This window comes from Gorilla gorilla, chromosome 10 (assembly GCF_029281585.2).
Source record: "Gorilla gorilla gorilla isolate KB3781 chromosome 10, NHGRI_mGorGor1-v2.1_pri, whole genome shotgun sequence".
NCBI classification, from domain to species: Eukaryota; Metazoa; Chordata; class Mammalia; order Primates; family Hominidae; genus Gorilla; species Gorilla gorilla.
Genome location: NC_073234.2, coordinates 53,112,038 through 53,135,057, shown reverse-complemented (window position 1 = coordinate 53,135,057; position 23,020 = coordinate 53,112,038). Strand labels below are relative to the sequence as shown.

The 23,020-nt window shown below is 42.8% G+C and overlaps 2 protein-coding genes and 1 pseudogene across 13 annotated transcripts in view; 1 reads left to right on the top strand and 2 right to left on the bottom strand.

The window, feature by feature from the left end:
- Positions 1 to 1,575, top strand: part of PFKM (phosphofructokinase, muscle) — a 39,458-nt gene extending 37,883 nt beyond the window's left edge. For all 11 annotated transcript variants that reach the window (XM_031001030.3, XM_019038620.3, XM_019038622.4 and 8 more), the window contains 3 exons: positions 499 to 598; positions 678 to 783; positions 1,035 to 1,575. In XM_031001030.3, coding sequence (XP_030856890.1) covers positions 499 to 598; positions 678 to 783; positions 1,035 to 1,179 — 351 coding nt within the window. In that variant the 3' untranslated portion in view covers positions 1,180 to 1,575. The remainder of the gene's footprint in view (positions 1 to 498; positions 599 to 677; positions 784 to 1,034) is intronic.
- A 1,676-nt stretch (positions 1,576 to 3,251) lies between these two features.
- ASB8 (ankyrin repeat and SOCS box containing 8) lies at positions 3,252 to 13,270 on the bottom strand. Of its 2 annotated transcripts, none has more exons than XM_004053037.4 (4): positions 12,932 to 13,270; positions 8,824 to 8,985; positions 6,652 to 6,756; positions 3,252 to 5,449 (listed from the first exon to the last, which is right to left on the bottom strand). In XM_004053037.4, exons 2-4 carry the CDS (start codon positions 8,950 to 8,952, stop codon positions 4,817 to 4,819), a joined length of 867 nt encoding a protein of 288 aa, XP_004053085.1. In that variant the 5' UTR covers positions 8,953 to 8,985; positions 12,932 to 13,270; the 3' UTR covers positions 3,252 to 4,816. The 2 variants fall into 2 exon arrangements, with proteins under 2 accessions (XP_004053085.1, XP_018894164.1); XM_019038619.4 differs by having other exon boundaries at positions 8,824 to 8,981.
- On the bottom strand, positions 12,297 to 21,298 carry LOC101135253 (protein SCO1 homolog, mitochondrial-like; annotated as a pseudogene).
- Positions 21,299 to 23,020: the final 1,722 nt, after the last annotated feature.

Below are 23,020 nucleotides of genomic sequence, written 5' to 3'. Positions count from 1 at the left end.
CAATTGTAACAAAAATGTCTCCAAACATTCCCACTTTCCCACCTGCCTCCTCTTAATTCAAAGGAAATCTGTATGATGTTTTATATTAATTCTGAGGTGCTACCAAGGGCAGCCAGATTGGGCCACAAAAAAAAACACTTTTATGTCATCATTGACAGTGATCAACAAAAGCTGCTGGGCTGAAGAGGGGCAGGCAGCTGACCCATTGGCCAATAAAACTAAAACAGGATCTGGCAGCTGTGGAGCTAAAAGAGGGGATTGTGGGGCCAATCATCTTTAATTAGTTGTTATTATATCTGATACATGGCCAAATTTGCTGGGCCAGCTTGCCCTGGATCCTGGCACTGCCTCAGGGCACCCTTTCATAGTTTGACTTCTGGATTCCTATTTTGGGCTGTAAGCCTGGGGCCCATCTTTCTTTTTTTCTCTGTGTGTCTAGATATCTCTGCCACTTCATTAGAGTCCTTCCCTCTGCAATTTTTATGTTTCTTTCTCCAGGGTGGGAGCCCAACCCCATTTGATAGGAATTTTGCCACTAAGATGGGCGCCAAGGCTATGAACTGGATGTCTGGGAAAATCAAAGAGAGTTACCGTAATGGTAGGTGGGGTGAGAGTGAGTGCCCTCTATAGAGGCTGGTTCCCCCGTATAGAAGCTGACTGCCCATCCCTCATTGCAGGGCGGATCTTTGCCAATACTCCAGATTCGGGCTGTGTTCTGGGGATGCGTAAGAGGGCTCTGGTCTTCCAACCAGTGGCTGAGCTGAAGGACCAGACAGATTTTGAGTGAGTACATCTGCTTCCTGGAGTGGTTCTTTTCCCTGGTAGTTTCAAGCTCTACTGTCCTCAACCTGTTCACTGTCTTTAATTCTTTTTTTTTTTTTTTAAGGAGTAACACCTGTATTCTTACCCATTTCAGATGTGATGCACATGTCCTAAATCTAACCTCTTCTGTCCAACTTCTTCCTATAAACCTTTGGTAGAAGTTGATTGGGGTGCTAAAAGATTATATCATCATCTACCTCATTCCTCTGTAGGCATCGAATCCCCAAGGAACAGTGGTGGCTGAAACTGAGGCCCATCCTCAAAATCCTAGCCAAGTACGAGATTGACTTGGACACTTCAGACCATGCCCACCTGGAGCACATCACCCGGAAGCGGTCCGGGGAAGCTGCCGTCTAAACCTCTCTGGAGTGAGGGGAATAGATTACCTGATCATGGTCAGCTCACCCCCTGATAAGTCCACATCTTCTCAGTGTTTTAGCTGCTTTTTTCATTAGGTTTCCTTTTATTCTGTACCTTGCAGCCATGATCAGTTCTGGCCAGGAGCTGGAGGAGCAGGCAGTGGGTGGGAGCTCCTTTTAGGTAGAATTTAACATGACTTCTGCCCCAGCTTTATCTGTCACACGAGGCTGGGCACCTCTAGTGCTACTGCTAGATATCACTTACTCAGTTAGAATTTTCCTAAAAATAAGCTTTATTTATTTCTTTGTGATAACAAAGAGTCTTGGTTCCTCTACTACTTTTACTACAGTGACAAATTGTAACTACACTAATAAATGCCAATTGGTCACTGTGCTTTTGCTTCTCCTGTTATCATCTTCCTAAGTGGAATGTAATACTGTCAGCCCCATGTATCAGACACTTGCCTGATGAAGCAGTAAAGACGTTAAGGGTATCACAGGGGGTGGAGGAAGGGATTATCTCTAGTACACTACTTGCTGGCTGTCCGAAAAATTATCACTGCCAAACTCTAAAAACAGTTCTAAATAGTGACTGAGGTTTGTTGCTGGAGTCAGGGAATAAGGCAGCCAAATACCCTTTGCACAGTTCTTTAGTGGGAAGAGAAATTAACAATAAATATCAAGCACTGCGGTAGGCATTTCATCATTGAATCCTCATAGTAGCTTTTGGAGGGCAATGGTGACAGCCTGACTTCAGAAAGGAGGACACTGGAGCTCAAGGTGATTGATTACATAATGTCTCCTTCAATATTATTCAAGTAGAACTCAAACTCAGTTCTGACTTCAAACCTCATCCTCATTCCCCATTCCTGCTTCCTTATCATGCCATATCAAATCCCCAGAGCCATAAGGCCTATGAAAACAAAGTGAAAGGGAAGGTTCAGGTATTCAGAACATTTTAAATGCTAATTGCCATTGATTTATAGGTTCTCTATCTCTTTCCTGTCTTTAATCTTAGAGCTGTTTCCTCAAGAAAATGAAGAGGGAAGGATGGCTCAGGGAAAGTTAATCAGAGGGAAAATGTCACTCTGTAAAGAGTAAAAAATTCAGGATGATGATACGATCTGGGAAAAAAAGGCATCGTGAAGACCACTTAAAAACAAACAAAAAAAACCTATGAAGGTGCATGCTATTTCCCCAGAGCTAAAAAGATAAGTGCAATTGTGTTTGAACTCTTAAGTGGAGGTGAAGCAGAATTTATTAGCCACCAACCACATAAGTGATTATGAATAATTGAGAAACAGGTAACATTTTTTCCCACATGGACGAGACTTTCTCTTTCTAGAATATTAAGTATCTATGATGAGAAATGAAGTAGCATCTCAAGCAGTTTATAAATCTACCAGAATATTAGAATCACCTGGGACCTTTGAACATACTCATGCCCAGGTCTACTTTATTTATTTATTTTTTCGTAGAGATGGGGACTTCAACTCCTGGTCGCAAATGATCCTCCCACCTCGGCCTCCTAAAGTGTGAGGATTACAGGCGTGAGCCACTGTGGCCAGCCCTACTAGGTCTGCTTTGGACCAATTAAATCAATCTCTGGGGGTGGAGCCTGGGCCTTAGTATTTTGAAAAATCTTCCTAGGTGGTTCTAATTAATAACTAGGATTGAGAACCACTGACTAACACAGTGGAATCTCATTCCTGGCTATATTTGAAGCACTGAAGCCCCCAGCCCTACCCCAGAAAATTCCAAAGAATTGGTATGAGGTGAAATCTTGGCACCAGTGTTTTTAAAAAGCTTCCTTAGTGATTTTATGTGCGGCTGGAGTTGAGAACATAAAAGCAGTAATTCCAAATTTGGGGTGGGAGAAGGTATAAAGGAAGGGGAAGCTCTTCAGATACTCTGCCCAAGCCCTTCTGTTCACTCCAACAATGCCCAGAATCACTGCTGCTAATGGGAGAAAGGTTGGGATGGAAAGTTACATAGAACAGCCAGGCAGTAAACGAAGAACTTTTTCTAAGGGGGGTTGGAGAAAAGCAGGAAAAGTAGAAATTGCCAAACTTGCTTTTAGAACTATTTATTCTTTTTTTTTTAAATGGTGTTTTTTAAACACCAGCATCAATAGGACAGAAGACATCTGTTTTCCAATTAGCTGTGTCAGTAGATTCCATTCATTGTTTGTAGTTCCCAATCAGCTTTAAAAAAAAAGTTTTTCAAATTTGCATATAAGTCATCTAAAATCAATAACAACTTGATCTAATTTAGAAAAATGAAAGAGTATTGTTCACTAAAGCAGATCTCTTTTGGGTAGATGGACCATCACAAAAGGAGCTCTTACATGCTTTTCCCACTCCCATCCCAAGTCCACCCTCCCACCAATTGTATTGTATAAATCAATAAAAAGCAAAGGTTCCAGAACAACTGAAAGAAAAATAATTCCAAACTAAGCAGAGTGAACTTTCCATTGGGAATGAAGACCCATGGGAAAAGGCAGCCCAGCCCATAACTCCTCCCTGCTGGAACACACACCGTAGGTGTAGGAACTGCCTGCGAAGCCCATTAGAACACACTGTTTCTCAGGAAGAGAAAAAGCTGCATTACAAGAAAAGTTCTCAGGACTTTAGGAGTTCTTAGGACTGTTATTTCAGAGCTATTTATTACTGTTATTACAGAGCTGTTGTTATTTCAGAGCTACTATAGCCCTTGGGCACAACCAACAGAAAGAGGCAAAGACTGCTGTTTCCTTTGATGAGGGGAAAGAGGTCCAGTCCCTTCCAAATGCCCCAGGACATGGCACAGTAGGGATGTCATCCAGCCCAGTTCTGGATCTGCACCATTTGAGGTTATAGTATCTTCATCTTTGGGACACAATTGCTGTTAGCTGAAATTGTGATTTTCTTAAGTTTTTTCACAGATTAAAATGCTTTTTTTTTTTTTTTTTTGAGACAGTTTTGCTCTTGTTGTCCAGGCTGGAGTGCAATGGCGCGATCTTGGCTCACTGCAACCTCTGCCTCACAGGTTCAAGCGATTCTTCTGTCTCAGCCTCCTGAGTAGCTGGGATTACAGGCGCATGCCACCATGCCCAGCTAATTTTTGTATTTTTAGTAGAGACGGGGTTTCATCATATTGGTCAGGCTGGTCTCGAACTCCTGACCTCAGGTGATCCACCTGCCTCAGCCTCCCAAAGTCCTGGGATTACAGAAGTGAGCCACCATGCCTGGCCTAAAATGCTTTCTAGAAGGGATTCTTCTGGACCGTTAACCACGTCCCCAAAGGAAAACCACACACACATTATTTAAGTACTTTCCATCTTCTTAGAGAAATTTAGTTACACTGTTGACTCCTTCCCTAAAGGGGAGGATCGAGGGAGACCTCTTCTTTTGCAAAATGCAATATAAAAAGCCAAGTAAGCAATAAACAGAAAACAAAAGTGAGGGATTTTTTTTGTTGGGTTGTTTGGTTTGGGAAGGGGAGGTGCTATGGAGGTTATTGTTGTGACATGTTGCTTCAAAATCTATAAACCACACAACAGGAACAACTGTTTTTCTGTTTTCTGTGACAAGGAGTACTGCAGGGACAACCTCACCCAGAGTTGCCTGCACGATGGTGCAAACATCTTCTCCGGGCTATTCTAAAAGTAACAGGTATTCCTTCAAAGAAGCTGGCAGTGGAAGGCCCTTCACTGCATCGGGGAGATACTGGAGTCCCAGGCTACGGCGCACGGCATAGCGAGCAAGTGTTTTTAGAGTTCCTGGAGCTGAGCACAGAACAGTCAGTTTTTCACATAGCTGCGGGTCTCTGGCCACCTCTCGTGGCATGGTGCCATTTTTCCTCAATTCAAAGTGTCCAACAGCTCTGTGGAGGAGCTCAAAGCAAGAGTCCTCCTTCTCTGTTCCAAGTCCCCTGACTAGCAGAGCCACCAGGCGGGAGATGGGTGTCTGGCCTATTAGGTTGATGACTCTGACCTCTGCGCCATAATCCAGAAGGATGCTGACACTCTCAAGATTTCCCTTCATGGCAGCCCAGCTGAGCGGTGTATCATTGTTGTAATCCAGGGCATTGACAGAGGCCCCGCTCTCTAGGAGAGCCCGCACACACTCAGCATTGTTCTTAAAGGCTGCCCAGTGAAGTGGGGTATCTCTGTTGCCATCCAAAGCATTGGGGTTTGCACCATACTCCAATAGGACCTCCACACAAGCCTCATCTTTCTCTGCTGCATAGTGGAGGGCTGTTCGGTTATACCCATCCAGGGCATTCACCTGTGAAAAGGGAGGAACTATTACAGTAGACAGACTACTGAGAGGAAGACAGGACAGCAGCAAAGAAGCTTGCATGGTTACCCACTACCTTTGCTATGCAGTGCTCTGAACAAGAGGGTCAGCAAGCAACTCCCAGGGAGTCCTGGTGATAAAGATGAAGATATGACAGGAGCTCAGGAGCAAAAAGGAAAAGAACTGTCCTCAAACAGTCAACACTATTATGTGCACTGACTAGCTGGTCTGCATTATTTTGGTTTTTGCTGCAATGTTCATTTATCTATTCATTAGAATCTCTACCACAGAGTAAGGGGTAAGGCAGGAATAGAGGAAGTCTAAGTCCCCGTAACTGCTCTGAAACATTACTGGAAAGCTGCTTGACTACACACAGTTTTGGATTATTTTACTTAACCTGACCCTTTCTGTACCCTGTGGCTAATGTAGCAACCAAACTGAAAAACATAGCTTTTGCTAAGTTCTTTAACCATATAGAGAAGTTCAAAATGTTAGAATATAAGTCAGACCTTTGCAAAAATATGCTGTGGGTTCACAAGAGAACCCAAATGAAAGCATGTGATAGGAAGAGCACAAATCTCCCAGTGCTGGAAAAGCAGCTGGCTTGCTGACAGTCAGCATCACCTGTAGTTTTTTTCTTCAAATTTCCAAATAGCATATACCCTCATTAATGAAAGACAAAAACAAAAAAAACCCCTGAAACATTTAAGTAAATTCAACCTTTTATTTGGCTAAAACCTATCTTAAGTACCACTTCTTAAGTACTTTAAGTACTTTTAAGGGTACTTTAGATTTAATCAGAGTTGAGGGATCTCTGCATTTATATCTCCTGGATAGACAATAAGCAATGAGAAGATTAAATGGAAATATAAACAGCCGCTACAAGGTAAGCTTCCTGAAGTGATGGCCAGTGACAGCTTAAGTTAAGGAGAAGAAAGAAAGGCAGAGTATCAGCATCATACAATGGGGGCAAGCAGGGTGGGGACAGAAAGGCAAAAGAATGAAATCCTTAGATCATTTTATATATTTACCATTACATTTTCCTTAATATTGGCTATGCCAACATTACCTTGAGTTAGAAGTTCAGACTGGAGGAGGGAAGAGATGGAGGAGTGATGGGGAGAAATTCTAAGAAAGCATGAAGCTCAAGTTTTGGTGAGTCATTAATGTGAATGTGTTAAAAACATTACCTCGGCTCCTTTTTCCAGAAGTAACTCCACACAGTCAGCATCTGACACCATACAGGCACAGTGCAAGGGCTTCAGTGTGCCATGAGTGCAGTTCACATCTGCTCCCTGTGGGCAGAAGACAACTTCAGTCAGTGTGCTCAGCTCTGGCTTGCCCAGCAGGACAGAATTCAGAACTGAGTCCAGGGGACAGAGAGTTCTAACTCTCACTATTTTATAGATACAGTGCTAGTTCCTGTTTCCTTTTCTATTAATTAATATTATGTCAATGTCCAAACCAAAGGAGTACACTGAAGATGAAGGAAAGGAACTGTTAATTCCTTAGATCAAGTTACTAAGTTTCTCCACAAGGGAGGCTGCCAGATGGTCACCTGGACATCACTGAAGACAATCTTATGTATCAAAGCACTGGAAACCTTATCATCAGGCAGGAAAGCTGGACCAGCAATCCACTTTCTATGGCCACCATGCTCTGGAAAAGTAGGAAAGTGAGTCTGTCAGACTGAGGCCAGAACTGGCATGCTCTTTTGGCCATTCAACAAATGACCATCATTAATAGTGGCATCATCTTAACACTATTTTTCCTTGTTTATAAACATCTTCGAAGTAGCCTCTTAGTATCAGTATTCTTTACCATCTAGCCTTTGCTGGTGCTTCTATTCAAAATCAAAGGAGAGGCCGAGTACAGTGGCTCACACCTGTAATCCCAGCACTTGGGGAGGCTGAGGTGGGCAGATCACCTAGGTCAGGAGTTTGAGACCATCCTGGCCGACATGGTGAAACCCGGTCTCTACTGAAAATACAAAAACTAGCCAGGTGTGGTGGCAGGCATCTGTAATCCCCGCTACTCGGGAGGCTGAGGCAGGAGAATCGCTTGAACCTGGGAGGCGGAGGTTGCAGTGAGCCAAGATCGCGCCATTGCACTCCAGCCTGGGCGACGAGCGAAACTCCGTCTCAAAAAAAAAAAAAAAAAAAAAAAAAAAAATCAAGGGAGATGGAGATACCAGTCAGACCAAAGTCATTGAATGACTCAGCAGCAGAGCTAGAATTAGAATGTGACAAGGTTTCTACTGCGGAGTCTCCTGACACCACTTTTGCTGACAATAAGCTAACACTGCATGACTTTTCCTTCTTCAGTTGTGTCCAATAACTCTGAAGCAGCTACAGAGATCCAGGCTGTAAATGACGAGCCTGAAGTCTTAGAATATACACAAGTAACCATCTGGATGCATTTTCTGGTGATCAAAAAATTACTGTGTAACTTCTCTTCAACAAGAAAAATAAATAGAAGAGGATAGTAAAGACCTTCTAGGATACTAGTCACATAACAATTATTGAAGGGCCATGATTAAACATCAGATGGTTAAGGTGTTTTCTTAAACTATAATTACCATGCATTTTAGAGGTTGATATCCTCTACAGAGCTAGAAGTGGTAGCTGCTTTTAACATAGAATGTAAGTAAAAAATCTCTCCATGTAATTATTGTAACCCAGGTATGCAGAAAGGCTCACAAGGATTTAAAAACCACCTCTGTAGCCAGGCACAGTGGCTTACACCTCTAATCCCAGGACTTTGGGAACCCAAGGAAGGTGGGTTGCTTGAGCGTGGGAATTCAAGACCAGCCTGGGAAACATGGTGAAACCCCATCTCTACAAAAAATTAAAAAAAAAAAATTAGCTGGACATGGGTGGCATGTGCCTGTAGTCCCAGCTACTTGAGGGGGCTGAGGTGGGAGGATCGCTTGAGCCCGGGAGGTCAAGGCTGCAGTAAGCCATGTTTGCGCCACTGCACTCCAGCCTGGGTGACAAAAGTGAAGCCCTGTCTCAAAAAATAAAAATAAAAACCACCTCTGCTTTGCTCACCTCCTCCCTTAATAAAACACGTATAGAAGACTTTGAGCTCAATGGATTACATATGCATCGTACTCAGATATTTTACAAAGAACATGAGACTAGGGTTATTGAGAACATATTCCATGAAGAAAAATATCAGATACACAAAGTGAAAGGGAGAAGGGACGCGAAGCAAACATAGGGGAAATACAGTTAGCAAAATGTAAAAACTCCCTGTGATCTTGGGTTGAGTCAAAGCTGCAAATCTGTGATCCATGAGGATTTACAGAGCTTTCCCACTTCACATCGCAAGGACTCTCCTGTCAATACCAGCACACTCACCCCTCTGATGAGGTCCTCTACATTATCATGTGGGAAGGAACGGATGGCAGCAATTGTTCGGATTAAGCGCTCCGAGAGAGAGTATTTGCTCTGAATGCTCTGCATGATATACCACATACTGGAACTCATCAAGGCTCAAAGTGTTCACATGCTCCAAACTGCCTGAAACAAAGAAGTTTTCAGAAAAAACAATATCACTGAGCACACCTGTCTTTAGGGTTAGGTCTTCTCTGAGGCCTTCCCAATACTAAAAGCAGATTTCAAGGAGTGATTAATACTATTTCCATAATCATAAGGAATTGGATTATAATAGTTGCCTAGGGAGTTGGATAAACCTGGACACAAATGTTCTACTCTAACCTAGTCTAGCACAAGATTTCCCCAAGAGGTACTAAGACCCCCGTGGAGCTCTGTGTGGTTTACAAACAAGACTAGGCAAGGAATAGGATTTTTAAAAGGCTGAAGAGGTCACAAAACATTATTTTCCTTCTTTGAATTTTTGTGGTTTTTATGATCAGCACCACCATTAAGTTATTTATAACACTGGGCCTTGCAATATAGTTACGTACATATTGTTTCTCCATCGAAACTGTAATCAACTGGAAGGCAAGGACTTTGTCTTCTACTTTTTCACCCATGTAAGGCCAGCCACAGAATCTCACAAAAGGTAAGTATTTAACAAATATTGGTTGGTCGACTGACTAAACAGTATAGAAGTGATTGTTATGTGTGAAAAGAGAGGAAGAAGGCTATGGAGCAAATATATCTTAATAATGAAAAGTTATCTGAAATATTTTCAAATGTGTTCAGAAGAGGAAAAAAAGGAAATATTTGGCAGGGCGTGGTGGCTCATGCCTGTAATCCCAGAACTTTGGGAGGCCGAGATGGGTGGATCACGAGGTCAGGAGATCCAGACCACCTTGGCTAACACAGTGAAACCCCGTCTCTACTAAAAATACAAAAAAATTAGCTGGACGTGGTGGTGGGCGCCTGTAGTCCCAACTACTCGGGAGGCTGGGGCAGGAGAATGGCGTGAACCTGGGAGGCAGAGCTTGCAGTGAGCCGAGATCGGGCCACCGCACTCCAGCCTGGGCAACAGAGTGAGACTCTATCTCAAAAAAAAAAAAAAAAGGAAATATTTGAGGTAGTATTCTAAAATAGGTAAGGAAAGCAAAAGTATAACTACCCTGGAGTCATTTATATAAAACTAGGAAAAAATTAAAGTTCACAATAATAAAATGTACTTTCAGTTTTAGGAAAATTTGCAGATTTTAAAATGAGTTAAAGGTGGGGCGTGGTGGCTCACACCTGTAATCCCAGCACTTTGGAAGGCTGAGGTAGGTGGATCACCTGAGGTCAGGAGTTCGAGACCAGCCTTACCAACATGGTGAAAGCCCGTCTGTACTAAAAAATACAAAAAAAATTAGCTGGGCATGGTGGCGCACGCCTGTAATTCCAGCTACTCGGGAGGCTGAGGCAGGAAAATAGCTTGAACCCAGGAGGCAGAGGTTGCAGTGAGCTGAGGCTGCACTACTGTACTCCAATCTTGGCAACAGAGTGAGACTCCATCTCAAAAAAATAAATAAAATAAAATGAGTGAAAATTTTTAATAATTGGCTATTCATGGCAACTGAGAAATAGATTTGGTGAAATATATGTTGAAACCACAATAGGACAGAGTTCTAGGATGGAAGAAGAAAATAATGCAATATACTTCAATTCAACTTAAAAGGCTTGGCTGTATCAGAGACAAGAGTTAGGGACCATTTAAAATTACAGCCAATAAGGTAGAACACTTCTATGAAACAGTACATATCAAAAACAATAGAGAAAATATAATACACAGTATCAGCTCTCTAGGTGCAACTGCTTAGAAATCTGTGTTCTTATTATAATATGCTCTTTGGGAATAACGATACTGATTTTTTCAATAGTACCTGAACACATGGTAGGTTCTTAACATCTGTTGAACCAATGTAAAGTTTATTACTTTAGATCCTAAGAAATTCAAGACTTGAAATAAATAAGCACATTACCCATATGAAATTGTTTTGGTCATTTAATAATATATAATGTTTTGGCGGGGCGCGATGGCTTACGCCTGTAATCCCAGCACTTTGGGAGGCCGAGATAGGCGGATCACTTCAGGTCAGCAGTTCAAGACTAGCCTGGCCAACATGGTGAAACCCCGTCTCTACTGAAAATACAAAAAAATTAGCCAGGCACGGTGGCGTGCACCACCCCTGGTAGTCCCAGCCACTTGGGAGGCTGAGGCAGGAGAATCGCTTGAACCTGGGAGGTGGCGGTTGCAGTGAGCTGAGATCGCGCCACTGCACTCCAGCCTAGATGACAGAGTGAGACTCCATCTCAAAAAAAAAATATATATATATATATATATGTGTATATATAATCTTTTGCTTTATTTTATTTTATTTTTTTGAGGCGGAGTCTCACTCTGTCATCTAGGCTGGAGTGCAGTGGCGCGATCTCAGCTCACTGCAACCTCAGCCTCCCAGGCCCAAGCAATTCACGTTCCTCAGCCTCCTGAGTAGCTGGGATTTACAGGTGTGCACCATCACGCCCAGCTAATTTTGTATGTTTAGTAGAGACAGGGTTTCACCATGTTGGCCAAACTGGTCTCAAACTCCTGACCTCAGGTGATCCACCTGCTTTGGCCTCCCAGAGTGCTGGGATTACAGACATGAGCCACCATGCCCGGCCAATTTTTGCTTTTTGTGATTGTGTATCCCTTTATATATTATATGCTATAAATTCTGATAGTTTCTATTTTGTGAATCAGTAGCCATTTATAGATGTAAATTCCATTAAAAGAATGCAAGTAAAAATATTCATATGTATCGATAATTCAAATTAGGTATTTTTCTCCCGTTATCATGCACGGATAAGCTGACACACTTGTTTATATGTCTCTATGACATTTTCTAGATAGTTTAGATTTGGCATGTGTTTTAATCTCTCCAGTAGCCACTAAACTGCTCTGAGACAAGTATCTGTATCTTATAATTTTTTTGTTTCAAGGAAAAAAAAAGACAAGTGCATTTGAGTTGGTAATTCCAAGAATGGCAGCAGAAGACAGAGCATCTAAAGCAGGAGGCTTGGACCAAAGTGGTTCTGTTGCCTGTAATCCCAGCACTTTGGGAGGCCAAGGAAGGAGGAGCTCTTGAACCTGGAAGTTCAAGACCAGCCTGAGCAACATGGCGAGACGACCCCCAAAACCCAATCGTCTCTACAAAAAAATTCAAAAATTAAAATAAATAAATAAAGTGGTTTTGTTAACCATTTCTGGGCCATGATAATCGGATGAAACTAAACCCTGAACCAATTTCCCGGGCGCTCTTGGGCTCTGGGCTGAGAACTCATGAGAGTATGGTCAGTGGTCTGCTGCTGCCTGGAAGCTCCCGGTAAAGCAATGAAACTTCAGGGCAGATTGACAGCATTCACTTCAGGAACGGTCAAGGAAAGCTAAATTCGATCTCACTAGACAGCAGCCCGTGTAAGGTTTGATCCCCTTGGAAGGCCCTTTCCTCTGCTAGAGCTGAAAGCCCTGTCTCCCTCGTTTTCTTTTGCTACGGGATCCAGAGAAAACACCAAAGGGCATTTACTGAGAAGCTGAAAAAACAAAACAAAACAAAAAGCAAACTGGAAAAGAGAAGACACAACAGCTCTGATGCGAGGGAGGCCTCGGCCCCGCCCCCTCCCGTCCCGGGAGAACCTTGGCCGAGCCTGCAGCGCCCGTAATCCCCACCGCACCTGCTGCGGGAGGGCTCGCGGCAGCTGTCTCGCTGAGGCTAGGGGGCGGGAGGCAAGGGCACGAAACGCAAGGACCTGCGGTGTCACTTTCCGCACGGGCTCTAAACAGATCGCAGCAATCCCGGTAGGTCCGGTACTGAAAGAGAATCACGCAATTTGCGCTGGGGGGCCTCAGACGCGGACCAACCCCCTCTTCGATCTGCCTTCTAAGGCCCGGAAATAAGTCTCAGCCTCGAGAACTAGAGCACTTCGACCAGGGAGTAGAGGAAGCGTTATTGGGCGTGGTACCCTGGGTTAGGAAACCTGGCTGTAGACCCGCTCCAAGGACCGCACTCACCGAATTGCTGGGCTGAGGTGGGGGTTGAAAGCCGCTGTCAAGGCGTGACCCGGAAGCAGAAGCTGTCGGGGGCAGGCCCTCTGTTTACCGGACTAGAAGACCAACAAAGATGGGCGCCTGCGCACTGATGAGTGTTCGTCAGCGGGGCGCGCCTGCGCAGACTTGTGCAGCAGCTTTCGTCCTCCAGAGGCCTAGTTAGGGGGTTACTTTCTCCTTTTACTCAGAGGCTTTGCGCGCAGGCTCAGTGCAGCGTTCTCGGCCACAGCCGCAGGGTTCGGGTCTTGGTCCTGCAGCGGGGAAAAAAAAGCTCAGGAACCCTGAGTGTTGGGCCGATTCTATATGGTTGCACCTGCGTGGACCAGGCCAGCAGGGGTCCATCCACAATGGTTTAGTTGCTTAGGAGACTAAATAGTAGGAAGTGTCTTTGACAAAAATACTTACAGCATTATTCATAATGGTGGAACGAATCTATGCTCCTTAGAACCCTCCTGTACATGTCCACCCTCCTTCAAGTAAACCATATCAAAGACAAACTCAACCACCCAAGAGGTGTAGTATTCTAAATGTAGAGGAATAAATGACCTTTATAACTCTTATTAGGGTTAATGAAACTTCCCACGCAAAAACATGATGACACCTCTGAGTGACAGACTTTCTGCGCAAAGCATAAACATTTTGAAGTCAGCAGCACATGGTGGTGGTGCATGGAAGGAGTGAAGCAGCCCATTTAGGCAGACTGCAAGAGTTGTGGTCTGCCTGGTAGCCTGTTTAACCAGAGTGCCCCACACCTACTCCCCAGAGCTTGTTCTAAGCAACCAAATCTAACCAATTAGAGATTTAAAGCAGGCCCAGACAGATCATTTACATCAGTAAGAGGATGGTAAACTGAAAGTTCATGACCTGGTCTGAGGAGTGAGCCTCCTTTGAGCTCCAGACTCAAAGGAATTTTGCCAGGTAGGAATATGCCCTCCACTTCCTGCCACTGCACCATGGTGAGATTGTCCATTTTTCAAAAGAAGCTGAAATACAGATTTTTTTTAAAAAGTGAATTTTTCCAAGTGGCAAATGTTGGCAATGTTTTTATTATTATTATTATTATTTATTTTTGAGATGTAGTTTTGCTCTTGTCACCCAGGCTGGAGTGCAATGGCGCGATCTCGGCTGGCTGCAACCTCAGCCTTCCAGGTTCAAGTGATTCTCCTGCCTCAGCCTCCTGAGTAACTGAGACTACAGTCACCTGCCACCACACCTGGCTAATTTTTTTTTTGTATTTTTATTAGAGATGGGGTTTCACCATGTTGGCCAGGCTGGTCTCAAACTCCTGACCTCAGGTGATCCACCCTCCTCGGCCTCCCAAAGTGCTGGGATTACAGGCATGAGTCACCACACTGGACCACATCTCTCAAATTTCTTGGTTGGGAAATGCTGAAGTATATAAATTCTGGGAAACCATCAGCATCTTACAAACGTAAGAATGAGCGGAGTCTCCCAGGGAGTGATAAAATAGGCTCTCAATACAGGTTATTTTACTTATTTATTGAAAAACTGAATACACTTTTATTTTGCTTGGCGTCCAACTCAGTATATGCAGAAAAGTACTCTATGTCACACTCATGATCAATATCCTCTTATTTCCATTTGGCATGTCATTGAAAACCTAGCCAATCACTTAGCTAAAAATCACATAAAAGACCCCTAGAGAAATCATACTAACTTTTTTCCCCCAAAACAATAGATCTCATCTTTATTAGTCAAATCAGTACCTGCTGATAGGGCAGTGGAGCAAGCCTGACAGTGATATTCATTAACAAAGAAGACAAAACTTATGCTTTCAAGCATAAAGATTAACTTTGAATGTCAGAGAGCCTAATCTGACTATCATCAGCCACCAAGAACACAGAAGAGCAAATAACTCAAGAAGAGAGAAGCCAAAGCGCTATAAAAATTATTCTTTTCTGTGAAATTCAGTTCCACAGCCTGTATGAGCAAGGGTCCAAAACACTGGAGAGCCAATAAAGCTGCTGGGAGGGCCCATTCATAATGGGAGATGCACTGGCTGTGCCTCCCTTGCTGTGTCCTTCCATGAGCGTCCTCCACTCTTCACTGACTTCATTTAGACTTGGTCCTCTGGTCTCACCACAGCTACCTGGGAGACTTTGAGTTGTAATCTTACAGTTCCAAGAGTCTATTTTGACTGAAACCAAGAGTAACATGCCAATCCAAAATAGAAACATTCTCATGGTACAATGGTGCAAAGGTCATTCTGTAGGTTGCATATATATAACATATATATACACACACAATATATATATTACATATGTACTATATATTACAGATATACTATATATATTACATATATATATACACAATATATATATTTCTATGGAAGACAAAGCTTCCTTTTTTTTTTTTTTTTTTTTGAGATGAAGTCTCACTCTGTCGCCCAGGCTGGAGTGCAGTGGCACGATCTCAGTTCACTGCAACCTCCACCTCCCGGGTTCAAGCAATTCTCCTGCCTTGGCCTCCTGAGTAGCTGGGGTTACAGGCGGGCACCATCACACCTGGCTAATTTTTGTATTTTTAGTAGAGACGGGGTATCACCATGATGGCCAGGCTGGTGTCGAACTCCTGACCTCAGGTGTTCCACCCACTTCGGTCTCCAAAAGTGTTGGGATTACAGGCGTGAGCCACCGTGCCTGGCTGCTTCCTTCCTCTTTAACAAGAGAATATTGCACCCAGCATCACTGCTTTGGCTAGCTCTTTTTTCCTGTGTGCCCTCATGTGTGCAGCAATTGAACTGGCTAACAATTTCTGCATTCTTCCTGGTCTGGCCAAAATAATCTGGAAACTCACCATCTGGCCCAATCAAAGACATTGTTATTGTATGATTCACTAACATGGTCTTCATCTTCATCCTTGGGGCTAGAGCTGTAATATACTCTGTATGCTCTGGCCACGTGATTGATCTCTTCTTTCGTGCCAATCAAGCCAACCAATTTGGGAGAAAATTCTTTCACATAATTTGCAATGGCCTTTCTTATGTCCCTCTCTGGGTCAATGGTGATGAAAAGTTAAATTTGGCAGAGTTGGAACACTATCTCACCCATGACTTGAATTATTTTTTTCTAGTTCTTCTGGACAGATATCAGTAATAACTGAAACCAGAATAAATCAACAGCCACTGACCCAGGTAGTCTTTGTCAGTTTCAGGCTCTCCAAATGTGTTGTGAGGGAAAATGGTCCCCCAGTGAAGGCTTGTTGATGCTTCACTGCTGTTCCTTCTCTAGCTTCTCTGTCTTTTCTATTTTGAATACTTCACTCTAGGCAGTAAACTTCCTCAGATAGCAAATGTGAATGCTAAAGACTTCCAAGAAATAGGCCTGGGCTTCAAGGGGCATGCGCAGTCTCTGCAGTCCTTCTGCTCAGGCCCTGACCACCTCAAGGGTGGTTGGTGGTATCACTGCCTGAGGGGCCAGCTTCCCAGGCAGCTATCAGCGAATCCCCAGTCCTGCCACACTTCCTCTTGCATGCAGAATTGCCTTGGCAACACTCTCACAGTCTACTTGGCTGGGCCCCAAAGCTCATGTCAGCCAGGCAAGAGACACCAAAGTTGGCCCATACTGATTACTTTGAAGTGCCTCAGAGAATTCAGTGCGCAACAAAAGTTGGTTTTGGATACATTCAATCATCCTTTCATCAAACATTTACTGAGCACCTACTTTATTCCAGGCTTTGTGCTCAACTCTCCAGGGAAGACAGAAATGGAGACAGACAGTCTCTTATTATCAAGGGTTGGGAGACAGATACGAACATCCTCAACTGCAATTAATGATGATTATTTCAACAACATTGTTATGTCCAAAGTCAGTGTTGACAAACAGTTCTACCTCACGGTGAGATCAAGAGAGTGAAGGAAGGAAGGGTCTGTGAAGAGACTTCTTGGGGAGAAATTTGTATGTGCTGAGTCCCTACTCTCCTCCTACCCAGAGGGAAAGGAAGTACTGATGTTGCCTAAAGAGGGGCTTCTGTGGGACCAGAGAACTTGAAGATTGTTCCCCATAGTTGTAAAACAAAAACTGCACCAGTGCTTACTTATAAATTAAAGAGAGCTGTAGCCACAGAGTAGAGGTGGCTACATTGGTATCTGTCTGGACACCCAGATTCAGGAGGGATGACGAATGTATAAATGTTTTCCTGGACCAGATGTGGGCCACATGGAAGACAGCCAACGTGGGGTTGCCTTCGGTCTATCCAAATGGGCTGTCTAGAGGTATGGGGGGACCCAGTGGCTAGAAGCCAGAAATGAACACAGGGATGCTACAATCCACAGTTTGTCACAGTCAACCACTTGCATTGGTTTTGGCCAAAGGAACTCAAGTAAGAGATCTCTGATGATGGGAATCTGCAAATAACCTTTTAAAGCACGCTTTAAGAAAAAGAGTCAGCTTTAACCATGTGCAAGACCCAGGTAGTACAGACCTACCCTACCAAGAAAGAAAAACCTGCCCTATCTCCTTAGCTGTCCTACCTCCTCCCACTTTTACACAAGCAGGTTCAATAGCAGTTATCTAGTAGGGGAGGAAGAAAGTTGAGGAGAAAGCTGCAGGCAGCCACCAGCCATATGCCTTACATGGAGGAGGAGGAAAAGCAGTCTTAGATTAGTACCTTAGAATGAAGACTAAAGTATTGGATTACCGTTTTGAACTGGAAATATTCTAATTACTAAATAGAGACTATTTGGTTTTTTTGTTTTTGTTTTTTGTTTTTTGAGACGAAGTCTGGCTCTGTTGCCAGGCTAGAGTGCAGTGGCACGATCTCAGCTCACTGCAACCTCCGCTTCCCAGGTTCAAGTGATTCCCCTGCCTAAGCCTCCCGAGTAGCTGGGATTACAGGCAGGCACCACCATGACTGCCTAATTTTTGTACTTTTAGTAGAGAAGAGGTTTCACCATGTTGGCCAGGATGGTCTCAATCTCCTGACCTCATGATCCGCCCACCTTGACCTCCTAAAGTGCTGGGATTACAGGCCTGAGCCACCATGCCTGGCCGAGACTTTTTGATTTAAAGTGACTGTTACTTAAAGGATTGCCAATTATCAAAGAGTGAACCAAAAAGTCAGGGGATCTTCCCAATTTTATATTCAGGAGCAGGAGATTATTATCCTGCAATAAAAAATGTTTGTTTGTTTTTTTGAGATGGAGTCTGGCTCTGTCACCTAGGCTGGAGTGCAGTGGTACCATCTTGGCTCACTGCAACCTCTGCCTCTCAGGTTCAAGCAATTCTCAAGCCTCTGCCTCCTGAGAAGCTGGGATTACAGGTGCCTGCCACCACGCCCAGCTAATTTTTTGTATTTTTAGTAGAGACAGGGTTTCACCATGTTGGCCAGGCTGGTCTCGAACTCTTGACCTCAAGTGATCCATGCCTTGGTCTCCCAAAGCGCTAAGGTTACAGGCATGAGCCACCGTGCCCGGCCAGAAAAAAAATATTTTTAAAGTGGAAAAAGACAAAAAATAAACTTGTATTTTGATCACATCCCATGTATCTTGCATTCACTATTCAGATTCCATCTCTGCATATTTTAGTTGGTTATTTCTGTTCTTGATGTTTTGATTACAAGTGATTCCATGAATTTTGTATTTTAGTGTGCTGTGTCTCCCATAAGACTTTTAGGCCACTGTTTTTTTTCTTCCCTTCCCTCCTGATTCCAGTTCCGCTCTCAAGAAGTGCTCATTAGATGATGTTGATCAACAGTATGACTAATGTTCCTATTTTCAGACCTTGGCATAAACTTGATCTGGAAATTTGATAATGATGTTTTGCCTGTAATGATTGCTGCTATCACTGTTCAGCAGTATTAGTATCCAGACTCTGCGGGTACGGGGTATCCCAGGTTACAGACCTGGGTGTCTTGCCCTTTGAGTCTTGCCAGTACTGAATGGCCACAGGCTTTTGAGCAACTCCTAATTGGAGTAAAAAACTCCTTTATTCACTTGGCTGGCTCCATACCCTTTCCTGATTTTGAGTGGATCTTTCAGAGTGACAGTGTGCTGGGGGAGAGGAATTCTGCATTGCAAGCTTCTAAGTGGTAACATGAAGCATTTCACAACAGCTTTTAAAATCTCTGGCCAGAAATTATCAAATACTCCCCTGTCTTAAAGGCCCCATCCTTCTCTATCAGGGGTTGCCTGGCTAATGTTGATGGCAACGTTTCCCTGACACCCTTCCTAGAAAAAAGCAAGTTGAGTAAGAAGGGACCCCTTTCAAATAAGTTCTCCATCACCAAAGAAAAAGAAACAAACCAAAAGGGAGTTTGAGATACCCTAAGAGTGAAGGAAAGAGAGGGAATCAGTCAATGTTTACAAAATAGGGTTAAAAAAATAAGATCCAAGTGTCAGACTAGTTGGCTAGTTGGGAAAAAATAGCTTTCTCTCAATAATGGAATATTTTACTTTACTTTGAATTTGTTCAATTTTTAGGACTATCACTTATAGCACATTCCTCATATTTAGAAATAACGTAATATTATGCAAACTTCATAAAGACCAAGATTCCAGTTCTGATAGTAGCTCTAGTTACTTTACTTGTAAAAGTAAGTACTTTTATAAGTAAAAGTAAAATTACTTACTAAAGTAAGTAATACTTTACCTGAGTCTCAGTCGTACAATGGGATGAGAGTATTAACACCTACTCCAAAAGTTAATTTCATAAAACCTAGACCACATTTGTGAAAAGTGGTTTTGTAAACTACATAAATGTTGACATGTCATCTTTATATGATTTTATATTTGTTCAAGGAGGTTACCAAATATCTCATCCTCCCAGTTACATTGTGGCGCCTTTAAAAGAGCAGAGATTTAGATTTCTTATACTCATCTCTTTTGTCATTGCACAGTTCTAAACACACAATAGTTATTTAATAAATACAATGGAATTGAACTAAAATGAACAGATCTCCCAAAAATGGGAATAGTGGAGTGCCTCTATGTCCTAGTCCCTGACGTAGAAAAATTGAAAAGGAAGCTTTGGAACTAGAGCAAAGAAAAAGAAAGTTCAGAGGAAACATAATGTAAGTCTCATGAAACCTTTCATATGCTTAAACCTTGTACTAGAGAAAGTAATTCAGCAAAGAAAAGAACAGTATTAATGTGCAGCAGGGATACTCTCCCAAGACATGCCATCAGGATTAAACAAGGACTTCTTTCAGAAACTGCTCAGAGGCAGACATGCGCTCAATAGCCAAACTCTACTCTTTTTATTTTTCCTTTTAACTTTCCCCAGGGCTTGGGAAATTTTATGAATTATCTATTTTTTAAAAATTGGCTTTTAATCAATATTTTGTTATTATTTTTGGTCATGTAGTCTACCAATATTTTCCACTATCAGAGCAATTATAAAACATTTTCAGTCTTCATAGAGAAAAATTGCCTGAAGGATTTTGAAAAAAAAGTACAGTAAAAATACAAATAACAATTTTAATGATAACACTGAAATTATATATATATGATACTATTTTTCCAAGAATGTAGGCATTTATAGCTAAATTATCTAGCAAATCAAGACTGAAGGGGACAAACTGGTAAGAGAGTTAACGTCGTCCAGGGGAGGGAAATTACAGAGGAAATGACTACTTGCTTGGTACAATTAGGTGGTCCAGATTAATCTGGAGAGTTCTATGAGCAAGACAAAGAGAAAAGAAAGGAAAAGAAAAAAGATCTGGTTCTCTGAATCCATTTGAGAAGCAAATTACAATCAATGTCAGAATTTTCTGCTCACCTGGGTCTATGCTATTTCTAATGGGAGTGTGTCTCCCCCTGGAGGGCAAGTAGAGCACTTGCTCCTTCTTGCTTCTTGCCCAAAGTTGAATGATTCGTTCTTGGTTCATTCATTGAGTCTTTGATTATATCATTATTGGTCGATTGATTCATTCACCCATTAATTCAACAAATACTTATTAAGTTCTGTCACTGTGCTGTTTGTTGTGATAGACACTAAAGATCCAGCCAGCTAAGATCATGAGAAATATGGTCCTGATCACTAGGAAAATTACAGTTTGATGTGAGAAACAAATATTAGATAGCCACCTGTATGCCTAAATAGTCACAATAGTGATGACTTCTGTAAAGGAAAAGTGCAATGGACTGACTATTTATGTCATCTCAAAGTTCATATGTTGAAATCCTAACCCCCCCAAGGTGACAGTATTAAGAGGTGGGGCCTTCATGAAGGAGGTTATTAGGTCATAGGAGCACAGCCCTCATGATGAGACTAGTGCCCTTCTAAAAGAGGGAACTTTGCCCCTTCCACCATATGAGGACACAGTAAGAAAGTTCTATCTATGAGCAAGTGGGGCCTCACCAGACACCAACATCCGGGATTTCTTGGACTTCCCAGCCTCCAGAGCTGTGAGAAATAAATTTCTGTTGTTTACAAGACACCCAGTTTACAGTACTTTTGTTATAGTGCCCAAATAAACAAAGAGAAATAGTAGAGAGGGTAATAGGATGATTCAGTAGAGGACCTAATTCAGGCTGGGAGGTCAAGAAAAGCTTCCCTGAGCATAGACCTGGAAGATGGGTGGAAACAACCAGGTCAAAGGTGTGGAGGTATGGGGAGGGGGCCTCCCAGCCAATGGAGCAGGGTCAGGGTATTCAAAGACCCTAAGGAGGAAAGAGCTTAGGAACCTGGAAGACAAGGAAGAGGCCAGAATGAGAAGAAGACAAGAAGCTGGAAAGGTAGGGAGGCTCCAGATCAGGTGCGGTCTTGGGGGACATGTTACATAAGGATTCTGAACTGTATCCCAAAAGAACAAGAAGCCTATCAACAGGTTTTATTCAAGTGACATAACCACATGTGTGTTTTTAAAGGACCACTTTGACTTTTTAAAGAAGAATGGATTATAGTGGAGCCATGGCAAGGATTAAAATAGAGAAAACAGCAGCCTAAGTGATCTGGACAAAAAGTCAAGCAGGCTTAGATTTGAGTGGTGGCCATAGAAAGGGAGAGAAGGGGATGAATTTGAAATATTTTAGTGTTAGGACTGATAGAACTTGGTGATTGGTTACAAGTTGGAGAAGGGTATTGTGGTCAAGAATGAGTCCTAGGCTGGGCGCAGTGGCTCACACCTGTAATCCCACCACATTGTGAGGCCCAGGTGGGTGGATCATTTGAGGTCAGGAGTTCGAGACCAGCCTGGCCAACATGGTGAAACTCTGCCTCTACTGAAAATACAAAAATTTGCCGGGCGTGGTGATGAGTGCCTGTAATCCCAGCTACTCAGGAGGCTGAGGCAGGAGAATCGCTTGTACCCAGGAGGCGGAGGTTGTAGTGAGCTGAGATGGTGCCACTGCACTTCAGCCTGGGCAACAGAGAGAAAGAGACTCTGTGTATATATCTTTCTTTCTTTTTTTTTTTTTTTTTTGAGATGGAGTCTTGCTCTGCTGCCCAGGCTAGAGTGCAGTGGCGCCATCTCAGTTCACTGCAAACTCTGCCTCCCAGGTTCAAGTGATTCTCCTGCCTCTGTCTCCCTAGTAGCTGGGATTACAGGGGCATGCCACCTCGCCCAGCTAATGTTTGTATTTTTAGTAGAGACAGGGTTTTGCCATGTTGGCCAGGCTGGTCTCAAACTCCTGACCTCAGGTGACCTACCCACCTCAGCCTCCCAAAGTGCTAGGATTACAGGCATGAGCCACCATGCCCGGCCTATATATATATCTCTTTCTAAAAGTATCCAAGATGGTTTAAAATGATATTCTTTGAAGACCCCTTATCCCAATTCAAAAATTTTTAATGACATAAATATAGCATTGAAACCAAAACCTAATAAAGATTATACAAAAGAGATAATTACAAACCAATATCATTTATGAATATCATAGGCAGAAATGCTTAAAAAAATTAGCAAATTGAATCAGACAGCGCAGTATGTCATGACAAAGTAGAAACTGTTTTGGGAAGATAAAGATGGTCCAATGTTAGGAAATTCATTAATATAATTAATATGATTATATCTAAGCAGGAAAGTCCTGTAATTATCTTCCTAGGTGCTGAAAAAGCATTGAAAAAATTAAAGTTGAATTTCCTATAAAAGTAA

Coding starts and splice junctions, on each gene's coding strand:
- ASB8 (XM_004053037.4), bottom strand. CDS start 8,952: ATGAGTTCCAGTATGTGGTATATCATGCAGAGCATTCAGAGCAAATAC. Junction 6,757..8,823: donor TAGAGGACCTCATCAGAGGG/GTGAGTGTGCTG, acceptor TTCTGCCCACAG/GGAGCAGATGTGAACTGCAC. Junction 5,450..6,651: donor TTCTGGAAAAAGGAGCCGAG/GTAATGTTTTTA, acceptor CCCTTTTCACAG/GTGAATGCCCTGGATGGGTA.